Source organism: Danio rerio, chromosome 17 (genome assembly GCF_052040795.2).
Source record: "Danio rerio strain M-AB ecotype USA chromosome 17, GRCz13ab, whole genome shotgun sequence".
Classification (NCBI taxonomy): Eukaryota; Metazoa; Chordata; class Actinopteri; order Cypriniformes; family Danionidae; genus Danio; species Danio rerio.
The window spans coordinates 11,258,089-11,273,174 of record NC_141037.1 but is presented as its reverse complement, the minus strand read 5'-3'; the positions used below and the strand labels follow the sequence as shown (position 1 = coordinate 11,273,174).

Genomic DNA, 15,086 nt, shown 5'->3' with positions numbered 1-15,086 from the left:
TCACCCCTTGGGTCAATCAAACTCAGCATAGAGAAGAGATGATAGACATGCTGTGTGCATTGACATGAGGATAAAAAAAAAATGACAGTGTTTTCAACTATTCCTTTACCCGAAAAAACACAAAGCGAGGCACAGGTGGCTTTTGTGTCCTTTGAGATTTGCAGGATGCCAACTTGAAAGACGAGAGCGACAAAGAAAGAATAGTTTCAGAACTCAGCCGACCAGCTGGGATCACGAAGCCGGTTTTATTAGAAACAAAACATACAATACTGCTAGAAATGGCTTATAAATATCAGAGCGACAGACAGAAAGGCAGCGTACAAATTCCGCAAGTCTGTGTTTGGAATCGAGCGCTCAACCCTGCGCTGAAACGAACCTTCAACATTCAGCGAGACGAGAGACAGCGTCTAAAAATAAGCCATTGTTCTGCACTGCTGGCTAGAGGCGGCGTTCCAGCTCTCATGCTTAATTGGCTACAATGGCACTGCGTTCACCTTCCTCCACTATAGGCAAACAAAAGTATCTGCTGCAGGTGTGCTTAAAAAACGGTTTCCTCTCTCTGTTCAACATCAGGTCTCATCACAGAGCTTCATATGCATGAACATCAGATTCAAAGCTACAATTCAGCCAAAATAAGAACAATAATAGTTACTCTCCCTCATGCTGTTCCAAATCCACGTGCTGCAATTTTGGTTTCACTAAAACACACAGTAACAGCTTCTAAAGAACAGTTTTTGGCTTTTGCTATATTAAAGAAGCACAAACTTGATAAATATGCAATAAATTCCAGTTTTTTTTAAAGCTGAATGATACCTTTGTAAGTTGTCATTTAGAAAACGCATGTCTAGTTCACTCAAAATAGGTGCATAAAATGAAATCAATGTGCCAGTTTCCAAATTTCAGAGGCAAACCAATCAGTTAAATGACTTTAAAAACTCAGAAATAAAGCATAAGACATATGTTTGTGTAAATAATTATTAAGAAATAGTGGTTTGTGTACAATTTGGAATAGCATGAGGGTAAGTAAATATCAACTAAATCTTTTTTGTGTGTAAACTATTTCTTTGAAGGGATAGTTCACAAAAATGAAAATTATATTGTTTATTCACTTGTTGCAAACTTTGAGTTTCTTCTGTTTAACACAAAAGGAGATATTTTGAAAAATGTTGAAGATCTGTAACCATTGACTCCCATAGTGTTTGTTTTACCTACAGAGGAGTCAATGGTTACTGGTTTTCAGCTTTCTTCAAAATATCTTCTTCAGTGTTGAACAGAAGATAGAAACTCAACTTTATAACTACTTGAGGATGAGGAAATCGTGAATAAAGTTTTGTTTAGTGTGGAAATATCAACAAAATACTTTGTGTGGGTGTAAATTATTTCTTTAAATGAATAGTTCACCCATAAATGAAAATTCTGTCATCATTTACTTGTTTAAACTTTTACAAGTTTCTTTCTTCTGTAAAACACTAAAGAAGATATTTAGAAAAATACTGAAAACCTGTAACCATTGACTCCCATGGTATTTGTTTTTCCTGCTGTGGAAGTCAATAGTTTCTAGTTTTCTTCAAAATATCTTCTTCAGTGTTCAACAGAAGACAGATTTATAACCACTTGTGGATGAGTAAATCGTGAGTGAATTTTCATTGAGTGTAAAAATATTAACTAAATAATGATTTTTTTCTGTAAACCATTTCTTTAAATAGATAGTTTACCCGGAAGCGAAAATTGTCATCATTTATTCGCCCTTGTTGCAAACTTTTATGAGTTTATTTTTCTCTGTTAAAACAAAAAATGAAGATATTTAGAAAAATGCTGAAAACATGTAACCACTGACTTTCATGGTATTTGTTTTGTCCCACTATGGAAGTCAATGGTTACAGATTTTCAGCTTTCTTCAAAATATCTTTAGTGTTCAACTATTTTTTTAAATATTGAATACTTCACCCAAAATGAACATTCTGCCATTGTTTACTTGTTTCAAACTTCTATGAGTTTCTTTCTTCTGTAAAACACAAAAGAATATATTTAGAAAAATGCTGAAAATCTGTAACCATTGACTCACATTGTATTTTTTTTTCTATTATAGAAGAGTCAATCATTACTGGTTTTCAACATTCTTTAAAATATCTTTAGTGTTGAACAGAAGAAAGAAACTGAGTAAATAGTAAGAGAATTTTCATTTAGTGTGAAAATATCAACTAAATAATCTCTTTTTTTTGTGTAAACCATTTCTTTAAATAGATAGTTCATCCAGAAACAAAAATGTTCATCATTTACTTTTTCCTCTGTTAAAACACACACAAAAAAAGATATTTAGAAAAATGCTTAAAACCTGTAACCATTCCATTGTAGGAAAAACAAATACTATGGAAGTCAATTGTTTTCTTCAAAATATATCTTCTACAGTGTTCAACAGAAGGAAGAACTTAAATTTATGAACACCTGAGTATGGGTAAATATTGAGTAAATGTTCTTTTAGTGAGAAAATATCAACTAAATTATCATTTTTTATGTAAACTATTTCTTTAAATAGTGGATACCACACACAGAAATTAACATTCTGTCATTTACCTCACCCATTCCTTGCTGCAAATTTTTTTTTTTTGTTAAACACAAAAGAAGATATTTTGAAAAATGTTGAAAACCTGTAACCATTGACTCTCATTCTATTTGTTTTTCTATTATTGAGTTCAATGGTTACAGGTTTTCAGCTTTCTTCAAAATATCGTCTTCAGTGTTCAACAGAAGAAAGAAACTCAGATTTATAACCACTTTAAGATGAGTAAATCGTGAGTAAATGTTCTTTTAGTGTGAAAATATCAACTAAATATTCTTTTTTTATGTAAACTATTTCTTTAAATAGTGGATACCTCACCCAAAAATAAACATTGTCATTTACCTCACCCTTTACTTGTTTAAAACTAAGTTTCTTTTCTTCTGTAAAACACAAAATAAGATATTTAGAAAAATGCTGAAAACCTGTAACCATTGACTTCCATAGTTTTTGTTTTTCCTACTACAAAGGAGTCAATGGTTACAGGTTTTCAGCTGTTCGACAGAAAGGTTTATAACCACTTGAGGATGAGTACGTTTTCATTTAGTGTGAACTAACCCTCGTCACACAGCTAAATAACACAGCTGTTTCTCTGATTAACAGTAACAAACATCTTGCCATGATGTAGTGTTATGACACACAGCCTCACAATGATCATTACGAATCATACGCTCCTTCCCGATCGATTCAGTCTCTCTTTTGAAATCTGTGCTCCATTTATGCAAGATGTAAATAGGAAAAAAAACTGAGGGCAGTGCCAATGTGACCCTGCTGGCTGTGTGTTACTGATGAGAGAAAGCTTTTATGCGGCGCTAGAGACCGCCAGCTTTTTCAGATGATCCATAAACACCTGAAGACTCACGTCGTCTGTCAGAATGGGTGCGCCAGACTCCTACACAAACAGAGGAAGTGTGATTCAATCAGCGGCGGTGCGGGTAATACAATATTAGAACAAGCCCAGACGTGTTTATGGAGCTGTAGAACAGCAACTTGTTACAGCAGACTAATCAATATTGCTGGCGAAGGAAATGTGCTTGTGAGATGTACAGCACTCACCTGACCCCATGCATACATGTTGTTGTGAGTCTGAGAAGGATTGACTTTGGAGAGGAGGAAACGAGCCTGGAGGGAGAGAAGAAATAAATCTTGATGCATCTTTAAAACGGTTGATAAGCAAAACAGAAGCTGAGTCTTGATGACCTGTTACAGTCATTTATTCACAAGCGACGTTTAAAAAATCTCGGGGGCGAGTCACCGAAGCGTAGAAAGTGACAAAAGAGCTGTCGGAACAACAGCTTTCAAAGTTGCACATTTCATTTGAGCCGTCGTTAATCAAGGATTGAGAACCCAGAGAGCTGGTTTTGTGGAGCAGTTTATACATATTTGCACTGACTCATGTAGAATTATGCGTTAAACAAATATGATTTGCTCAAATTTATTATTTATTTTTTTGTTATTTTGAACAAAACCGTTAGATCTGGCAGTGAAATAAGATTTTAAATAGTGTGCACTATGCATTACAATTATTTTAGTAAACAAAAATTTAGACTAAAGTTATCTGGTTAGACTTTATATAATGATTTATAAATATTTGCACCGACTCATGCAGAATTATGTGTTAAACAAATATGATTCTCTCAGATTTTCATTGCTGTTATATTTACCAAAACAGTTAGATCAGGCTGTGATATTTGGTTGTAAAATAGTGTGCACCATGTATTAAAGTTACAACAGCAAACAAAAACTTAGACTAAAGTTAGCTGGTCAGACTGTATATAACGATTTATAAATATTTAAACTGAAGAATACAGATTTATGTATTTAACAAATATATATATATATTTATTAAGGGTGGAGCCGAACCCGAATACGGTATTCGGAAAGGCACGAATAGCGTGTTTTTACGAATACTTGATTCTAACAAATACTTGAAAAATTATTTGTATTCGGGAGCAAGAAAAACACTATATCAAAAAGCAGCGTTTCCTCATGAGACCACAGTGCATGCCCGCGTGAGTGAGTGAGTGAGTGAGTGAGAGAGAGAGAGAGAGAGAGAGAGAGAGAGAGAGAGACACGCTCAGTGCAAAACGCGCCAAAGCCCGAATCTGAAAGCGAGACGTGACTTTTAAGGGACTGTTTCATATGGATTTATTAATCATTCTTACTGTTCAGTGATCGCAAACTGCCGTAGTTTATTAAAGACGCAAACCTCTCACTGCACGTCAGCTGTGCGCCTTCAGCAGACCTCCTCATTCCTGCAGCACGAGAGCTTTATGATTGTTTATGCGCGCCAAAAGTGGCGGATCTGTCCGGTAAAATATCTGACTGCGTGTCACCGCATCCCTAAGGACTGTTTGGCGAAATATTTGACTGCATGTCACTGCATAACAAACGACTGAAACGATATAACTAGAGAAATCTCCACTGTGCTACTGTGCGTATGGCAAGCCGTTTTAGCATTTAAACCTTGTTGAGACTATCCATAAATATATTTAGAGATATCTCTAATTATATTTTGACTTGTCATAATTATAATTCAGATTGGAAATATCTGCAAATATATTATGACTGACTAGTCATATTCCTCCATTGACTTCCATTGAAAAATATTTGCAGATATCTCTAAATAAACAAACAAACAAACTTTGTGTCTTTTTTGTGGCTGGCAGATGATAATAGCAAGGCTGCATCTTTTAGTATTATATAGAATACTTTTGTTCTGCCAGATCTCCCAGGCAGGGTTTTATTTAGATTTGTTTAGTTAATTTTAGTTTTTGGAATTCTGTGCATTGGAAAAAAGATCTTTCGGAAGAAGAACAGTTTTTTAAAGTATTATTTGTTTTTATTCTGTCTATTCAGTGTCCTTAAACAAGAACGGTGGTGGTGGGGTTCATAATATTCACAATGGTATTTTATTAGTTGTTGGTTTAACCATGGATGAGATAATGGCTTCTATGTTATTTTCTTTTCAATGACATTTCTTATCACATGTTCAAAAACAACAGCCAATATTGCATATCTATAATTTATATAATGGGTATAATTAAACAATACTTTCACTATAACGTAAATTAGAAGTGTAATAGAAAAAAATATATATTTCTGCGCCATTTTGAATTTTACTCGAATACAAATACAAATACAAATACTTTTCCCCCTCAACAAATACAAATACAAATACCGGCTGCTGCGCACATCCCTAATATTTATATATATATATATATATATATATATATATATATATATATATATATATATATATATATATATATATATATATATATATATATTAGTTTTTTAAAATGGTTTTCTGGCTGTGAAATTCTGTTAAAATAGTGTACACCATGCACCAAAGCTTTTTTTAGTAAATGAAAACTGAGGGTGCTTTCACACCTGTGAATCGATTCAGTTGTTCTGAAACAGAGATTACAAATGTTACATTGTTGCTCTTTGTTTTTGGAGCGGTTCGCTTTCACACTGCAAAGTTTCTAATCGGACCAAAAGAGCTAAAACAAGTCACGTCCGAGTAAACTCTCCTCACATTAGTCAGAGTGTCAGGGTTTATTTTGCAGCGTCCTGCTCAGCTGTCAGGAGAGGTGGTGGTTTGGTGGTGTTTGACAAGGTGCGCGCGACGTGTCTGAGGAAAGATACGGTGGGGAGGGGTGAGAAGGGTGCGCGACGATGCCTATTTGAGGACCGGGAGGGAAACAAGAGATTATCGGGAGATCGTCATTCGTTTGCGGTCATCCGGAGACTTGCGAAACTTCTCGCCACACTCATAATTCTCTCTTCATATAGCGGAACAGAGCGCGATTGCCCTGTTCACATATGCCAAACGAACCGCGCTAACTGGGCAAACGACACAGGTTCCGAAACAAAAGTGTAGGTGTGAAAGCACCCTAACACTAAGGTTAGACAGCAAGACTAGCAGTTTCTAAATATTTACGCTGACTAATGAAGAATTATGATAAACAAATAAGATTTTCTCTGTGTTTTTTTTGTTTTGTTTTTTGTTATTTAACAAAATAGTTAGATCTGGCTTTTAAATTTGGTTGTAAAATAGTGTGCACCTTGCATTAAAGTTATTTTAGTTAATAAAAACTAAGACTAAAGCTAGCTGGTTAGACTGAATATAGCGACTAATAATTATTTGCACTCACTGATGCAGAATTATGCATTTAACAAATATGATTTCTCAGTTTTTGTTGTTACATTTAACAAAACTGTTAGATCTGGCTGTGATATTAGATTTTAAATGGTGTGCACCATGGATTAAAGTTATTTTAGTTAATGAAAACTAAGACTAAAGCTATCTGGTAAGACTGTATATATCGATTAATAAATATTTAAACTGTTGAAATACAGAATTATGTGGTAAACAAATATGATTATCTCAGATTTTGTTGTTGTTTTTATTTTTAATGGTTATATGGTTGTGAAATATAGTTGAAAAAATAGGATTTACTATGCACCAAAATTATTTTATTAAACAAAAACTAAAGGTGAAGTCATCTGGTTATACTATATATAGTGATTTATAAACATTTGCACTCACTGACGCAGAATTATGTGTTAAATATGATTCTTTCAGATTTTGTTGTTGTTATTATTTTTAATGGTTATTTGGCGGTGACAGATGGTTGTAAAATAGGATTTACTATGCACCAAAGGTATTTTATTAAACAAAAACTAAAATTAAAGTTGCCAGGAAAGCCAGAGCGACCTTGGACGCTCTCACTGTTTTTGGTGTGAACACACAGTTAGACTGTATATAGCGATTTAGAAATATTTACACTGACTAATGCAGTTATATGCTAAACAAATATATTTCTCTCAGGTTTTTTTGTTATGGTTATTTGGCTGTAAAATTTGGTTGTAAAATAGTGTTCACCATGCATTAAAGTTATTTTAGTTAATGAAAACTAAGACTAAAGCTAGCTGGTTAGACTGTATATAGTGATTTATAAACATTTGCACTGACTGATGCAGAATTATGTGTTAAACCAATATAATTCTCTCAAGAGTTTTTGTTGTTATTTTGAACAAAACGGTTAGATTTGGCTGTGAAATTTGTCTGTAAAATAGCGTGTACTACGCACCAAAGTTATTTTAGTTAACGAAAACTAAGACTAAAGTTACATGGTTAGACTTTAGATAGCAATTTATAAATATTTGCACGCACTGATGCAGAATTTTGTGTCGAACAAATACGCTCTCTCAGAATTATTTTATTTTTGTTATTTTTTTTGTTGCTTTTTTAAAATGGTTATCTGCCTGTGAAATTTGGTAGTAAAATAGCATGCACCATGCAAATAAGTTATTTTAGTAAACAAAAACTAAGACTAAAGCTAGCTGGTTAGACTGTATATAGTGATTTATAAGTATTTGCACTGACTCATGCAGAATTATGTGCTAAACAAATATGATTCTCTCAGATTTATCTATTTTGTGAATTATTTTAAACAAAATTGTTAGATCTGTCTGTGAAATTTGGATGTAAAATAGTGTGCACCACGCATCAAAGTTATTATAGTAAACAAAAACTAAAGCTAGCTGGTTAGACTGTATATAGTGATTTATAAATATTTGCACTGACTCATGCAGTATTGTGTTAAACAAGTATGATTTTCTTTGTTTGTTGTTGTTTTGAACAAAACGCTTAGTGCACGCTATTTTACAGCCAAATTTCACAGCCAGGTCTATGCACTATGCATTAAGGTTATTTTAGCAAACAAAAACTGGTTGGACTGTATATAGTGATTTATAAATATTTGCCCGGACCAGTTTAGAATTATGTGCTAAACAAATATATGACTCTTCTCAGATTTGTTTTTGCTTGTTATTTTGAACAAAATAAGTAGATCTGGCTTTGAAATTTAGGTGTAAAATAGTGTGCACCAAGCATTAAAATGATTTTATGAAACGAAAACTAAGACTAGTCGGTTGGTTAGACTGTTGGTCTAAAAACATTATTAACTAAAAAATTAATAATAATGAAACAACTAAAACTAAAACCAATCAAAGTCACAGAGAAACTAACTGAAATCAAATAATAATTTAATGTTGTTGTTGTTTAATCTGACCTGAGGCTGGTCAGAGAAGTAGCTGTAGATGGTGCTTTTACAGCCCAACACATCAGTCAAGCACATAAAAATGTGATTAAACATTAAATGTGATTTAAACTAAACTTTTGTTCAGTTGCCAAAAATGTAAACTTGTTTTTCTTTACTTGTTTTACTACATGTATGATGTTTAATATGAATATGTTGGTCTAAATTCCACATCATTTTGACTTTAATTCGTTTGAGCTGCATTTGTATAGTTTATAGTATAGTTCCCTTCAGTGTCTGTTCAAACAATTACTTTGTTGTATTACTCAGAGGTTTGCACAAGACTTAATACAAGCTGTGCAAACATTAAAGTTTGCTTTGGTTGACGCTGGACATGACCTATTAACTCTTTACTAAAACTGAAACTAAATATATAAAAACTAAACCGAAATGTGATCACAAATTATAAATTAAGTAAAACTAACAAAGAACATTTAATTGAAACAAACTGCTGCGTTAAAATAAAATCTCATTTAAATATGCAAAACATTAATAACCTTGTCAGTCACATACACACACGACCAGACATCAACTGAACGCCATATTGAAGGGCCAAGTGCACTTAAATGTTGGCTGCAATACTAAGAATGATGTTTGATTTGTTATGCTTCCTGGCAAACATAAACCTCAGCCGGGCTATTAAACTGTATTACTTGGCAAAAGAATTGCTTGTTTGTTTGTTTCTTATACTTACAATTACTAAATGTCATATTTGGGCATATTTTATGTCACAACTGTTGCCATAGATATCATAAAAACACAATAATCCACCAATGTTGCTAAGAGGGTTCTGGAGCAAAGGTAAAATGATGCCCTTAGAAATTAATTCTTGCTCATGAGATTATCACTTAGCAACATGATAAAGTCAGATTTTTTTTAAATCAACTGTGAGTCCCGCCTTACATGTTTCACATGCATACTGGAGAGTGGACAGCAGCTTATAAGGGAGCTGACTTAGGATGGAGCAGGTTTTGAAACAATAGCTTGTGGTTTGATGCTTGAGCTGATGCTTCCATTCAACAGTGCAAATTAAATAAAACTAAAATATTGCTTAAAAATATTTGCAAATAAAGCACTGTTTCAATCTAATGAGTCAAAATAAATCAAAATCAACACTTCCTGATAAACTGGAGCCTAATAGCCAAACCTTTTCTAAAGAAAAATGTCATTTGCTGCGGTAAGAGAAGCCACTGTAGGCCTTTTTTCTTATATAGTAAATTTCTTTTGCCTCAAAAGACAAAGACAGGACTCTCTGTGAATGGGCAATGACTTTTGGATGCTGTGAGACCACTTTTTTGGAGTGTAGGGGCACGAGACAGTTCTGGAGGTAATATTACTGAACCACTTTGATCACAGACTTTGGCTGAGGCATTTTAGAATGGCCAAACCAACATTTCAGAAGTTTTACAATGTGGTCGGTCTGCTGATTTGTCTAATAATGCCGTTCCATCCCTCCCATTTTTGTCAACACATGATCAATTAAAACAAAATCACGACTATTTGATGAGCATGCTAAATTATTTGATAAATTACATCACAGTTTATGCACATTTGGTAACCCCTGCTTAATAAAGGGACTATAACAAAGAAATGAGGAATGAGGGAATGAGCAAAGTTTATCCTACTCTTACATCCAATTAGGCTTTCTAATATATATTTTAAGTTTGGATTGCTGTTTTCTGAACATTGAATATTCAACCTTACATATGATAATTATTCTATACGATGCTTGAGTAAATAATGGGTTATTATACTAATTGGGAATTTGTATAGTTTTTACGGTTTTACTTGCGTTGCTTCACTGCTGTTTACAAGTTCTCTCTCCCATGGCATCATTAGCCCCTTTCACATAGTAATACTGGTAAATATACTGAAAATTACCAGAATGACCTCAAAAAAGCGAAATACCGGAAAATTCTGACACCATTAACCAGAAATGGCCTCTAAACAGCTGCACTTTTATTTGGAAACATTTGACTATATTACAAACTCTGTGGATGGATCAGTATTGTGAACAACTTCGATGAAAACATGGAGGAACACTGTTGCATGTCGAGATGTACATGTGTGAATGCTGGCGCTCACCGGCTGCTTCACGTGCACACACATGGCTTCAAGCAACTGAAGCACAGCTTGAAGGTAAACAAATAACGGTTTATCATAAGCATCGTATTGATACATTTTTTCACAGTTGGCATTAAGAAGGAACACATAAACGTTATCTGACTAACATCTTGCAGCTAAATGTTCCTGGAAAAAGGTTTAAAGGCTTTTATTTTCATAAACGGCGCGGATGTGAATGTGTATGAATGCTCTGATTGGTTAAAGTAGACGTCTCTCGTAAACACGTTCTAAATGTGAACGCGCTCTTTCCGGCAATTTTCCTTCTGCGTTCAGTGCAGCATACCGGCACATTACTGTAACAAATTTACCGTTTTTTTCAAAAGGGCCTGTTCACACATACAGACCTTTGCAGAAAATTGCTGGTAATTTTCCTAAAAGGTCTGTATGTGCGAAAGGGGCTATGGAAAATTCTGATTGCTTAGCAGCTATTTTTTTTTTGAGCCATTTCAGGAGTTCGCCCTTAGCTGATGATTGATTAAGGAGTGTGTTTGGCATGCTGTCCCGGGAGAGAGCTCTTAAGATCCTCGAGCCCAGGGCTTCCCCCCATTGCAGGGCGAGAGGGGATTCCGAGTTTAGGCAGGTCTCCAGAACTCCCCTGCTTGATAATGTTGGAAGTAGATTATAATGTGTCTATGCTGTCAATTTAGATTTGTCAATTTGCTTATGTTACATGCTTTTGGTCTGTGGGAGGAAACCGGAGAGCCCATTGAAAACCCACGCAAACACGGGGAGAACATGCAAACTCCGCACAGAAATGCCAACTTGGCCAGGTAGTGTCTGAGCTGATGACATTCTTGCCGTGTGGCCGTGGTGCTAACCATTAGGCCTCCGTGCTGCCCTGACAAGGAAATGGGAGGAGTAGGGGTGAAAGGGGGGATTCTTCAAGACGAAGATGGCTGAGGTAAGATACTTATTTATAGTGGTTAAGGAGTCGTCTGATTGGTAAATCAGTGTTAGCTAATGTGGACCAGGTGCTATCAATCATAAGCACATGCTCTTCTCGAAATTAGTTTATAAATGAACTTCACTGAAATGAAATGACAAATTTTTTATCTCAAAACCTGCTTGCCTTCTTAATCTTTAAATGACATATTTCAAGTCAGCAACAAAAATCTGACATCATCTGCCCCATGAATAAACTTACATTTCAGGCTGGACTAGCCTATATTAGGTGGCATAAAGGGTCACTGACCAAATTGCCAATATAGCTAAGTAGGCTGCGAGCTTATTATAGTTCAGTTTTGACTTGTTTTGTTTCTGCCAGCAGTATTTGGTTTTAATAATTAATTTCTAATAACTGATTTATTTTATATTTGCCTTGATGACAGTACATAATATTTGACTAGCTATTTTTCAAGACACTTGTATTCAGCTTAAAGTGACAGTAAAAGGCTTAACTAGGTTAATTAGGCAAGTTGGGGTAATTAGGCAAGTCACTGTATAATGATTGTTTGTTCAGTAGACTATTGAATAAAAATACTGCTTAAGGGGGCTAATAATATTGAACTTAAAATGTTTTTTAAAAAATTATAAATTCTAGCCTTTCTTTTATTTTAGTCTAAATTAAGCACCCCAGGTTATGGTAATTAGTAGGGATGTAACAATATTGTAAATACCATCATACCGCAATAGTAATTTTTTTCAATATTACCGTAGTCGCATGACTCAATAAAACTAGATTTCTGAGAAAAGTTTGCTTAGGCAAATGAAGCGAACGGGAGGTAGCGGGAACTACAATTCCCATCAGCCTAGGCGTGGCCATCATCCTTTGCGGTCTGTTGTCACTACAGATCCAGTAATGCGGAAATGGAGTGTGTTGCTAGTAGCGGGGAAGAAAAAGAGCTGGAAATGATCGAACCTAAAGCGGGTTTTAAATCGGATGTGTGGAAGCATTTCGGTTTCTTTCTAAAAAGATACGAAAAAGGAGAAAAGGTGACAGACAAAGACAAAAACGGTATGCAGGCACTGCCAAACTGTGGTGAAATATAAGTCCGGAATACGACTAAAAACAGTCATGGGGACTGCAGAAACACAGCACACTGTTCAGATTGATGCAGACATTGACTTGTACCGCAAAGAGACCTCTATCTCACTCATGGCTTGTCCTCTCAAGTGGTGGAAAGACAATGCACAACGTTACCCACTGCTGTCAACCTTGGCTAAATCATATCTCTCTGTCCCAGAAACTTCAGTCCCAAATGAGAGTTTTTTTTTTATCTGTTGCAGGGCACATGCCCAGAGATCCCAGCTTTTACCAGATTATAGTTATATGATAATTTTCCTTAAAAAACCCATCTCTATCTAAGTGAGTGAGTGATTAAATGTTGAATGTGATGAGTTTTCAACAATACTAAATTGAAACTTTATTTATTTTTTTATATGATTTATTAGTTTTTTGTTATTAAAATTGAAAAATTGAAGTTCCTGTTTCGAAACTTACAGATAGATGGATGGATAAATACAGATAGATAAATTTGTATGTCATTGATATGGTCAGTGCTAAGGTAAATAAACACTTTTGGCACTTTTTTCAAGTCTTTTCATTGGTTTTGTTTTTCCTGTAAATTATTCAATAAATACCGTACCGTGCCATTCATAACGAGGTATTATCGTACCGTGAAATTCTGATACCGTTACATCCCTAGTCATTAGGCAAGTTGTTAGATAATGGGAAAGAAAAAAGAGCTTAAAGGGACTAATAATTTTATCCTTAAAATGGTGTTTAAAAATTAAAAACTGCTTTTACTCAAGCCGAAATAAAACAATTAAGACTTTCTCCAGAAGAAAAAATATTATAGGAAATACTGTGAAAATTTCCTTGCTCTGTTAAACATCATCTGGGAAATATTTGAAAAAAAAAAGAAAATCACCTGAGGGCTAATAATTTTGACTTCAGCTGTACATTTCCTGTGGCATGATTTAATGTTGTTTGTACCTGACTGCCGCCGTGCTCAGTGTCGATGTAGCGTGGCATGGGGAAACGAGTGTGTAGAAGCTCCTGAGCATCATCGACTGGAGCCTGAAGCAGGTGGCGGAAGTTCTCATACTCGGGCATGTCCTGGTACCCGGCTTTACGCCACTGAGACACAGTCTACATGAGGGGAAAACACAGTGCATCTGTCACAACTCACACAACAACAACAAGCCAAATCTGAACACTCGTCTTGTTTACTGGTGCAAGTGTGTTTGCTGAGCTGTGACTATGGGAACATCTCACTGCATTTGTTTCAAATTTCACTTCATTAGCATGTACTTCAGCGAGACACCTACAAGTGTTTCATCAGAAAACGTCCGTCCTCTGAAACGCAGCCAAGTTTAAACTTGCTTCAGTTTACTGGCTTGGATTTCATGCGCACAGATTATTGAACCGTTCTCATAGCGGGACTGAGAAAGCAGACTGTATTCTTAATTATTGAAAACATGAAAAAGACTTGGCGCTAAACCAACGTCTATCTAGTCACCGGGGAAATAAATCACAGCAGGAAAGCAGGACGCGTGCTGTTTCTCCTCCTCAATCTTACCTCTCCGTGGTAAATCAGAATCTGGAAGAAAGTGTCCATGAGGAGGATGCGGTCGGGCAAGATACTGCTGCTGTCCAGCAACACAGGCTACAACAACAAGAAACAAAAGCATTTACTGGACTGTCACTCTCAATTAGATGCTTTGATAAACATCTTTCCTGAAAGCTCAGCTGCTTCTGGTCTCAGCGTCAGGGGAAAAACACTGAGCCCTCCATTAAAGCAGATTAGAATAATACAAGTCAGTGTGAGTTGCTTGTTGTATCATCATCTTGATGATGTTTAATTCACTCTACTAAACTAAAGAAGTTTCTACAACCTATTAATGAAGTCGTTTTTCCCCTCACAAAACGTGTGAGAAAATACGTGCAACTTTCAGGCCTTTTAGTAAAATAGGTTTAAAAACAATAACAGCCAATGATAGTTTGAGCTTTGAATGGTAATAAGATCACAGCGCACTAATTAAACGTACATTTTAATCTGTTGACTCAGGGGACATCATGTGCACAGTTATCATGACAAGGCACTTTAGATTCAATGTCACATGTCATGGCACATGATGTACTGTGAATACTCATTAACACTTGATGTTAATGGAATGTTTTTGACGTTTGATAATGCTTCCAACAGCATAAGAAAAAAAGTTTAGTCATTTAACTCAACTCTTTCCCTTCCATTAACATAATTTTCCATGATTTGACATTTATTACCCGTCTTGTATTTGATGCATTCAAAAATCTTTTAAATAAAAAGTCATTTGAGAGAGCTCTTGCCCCA

The 15,086-nt window shown here is 35.1% G+C and overlaps 1 protein-coding gene across 3 annotated transcripts in view; it reads right to left on the bottom strand.

Annotated features, from left to right (window-relative positions):
• Positions 1-201: 201 nt before the first annotated feature.
• The window catches only part of sec23a (Sec23 homolog A, coat complex II component), a 55,155-nt gene continuing 40,270 nt past the window's right edge, over positions 202-15,086 (bottom strand). The window contains 4 exon segments of one of the 3 annotated variants that reach the window (NM_213465.1): positions 202-3,449; positions 3,614-3,679; positions 13,727-13,882; positions 14,313-14,399. In NM_213465.1, the coding sequence (NP_998630.1) occupies positions 3,360-3,449; positions 3,614-3,679; positions 13,727-13,882; positions 14,313-14,399 (399 nt within the window). In that variant the 3' untranslated portion in view covers positions 202-3,359. 3 annotated transcript variants of the gene reach the window in all.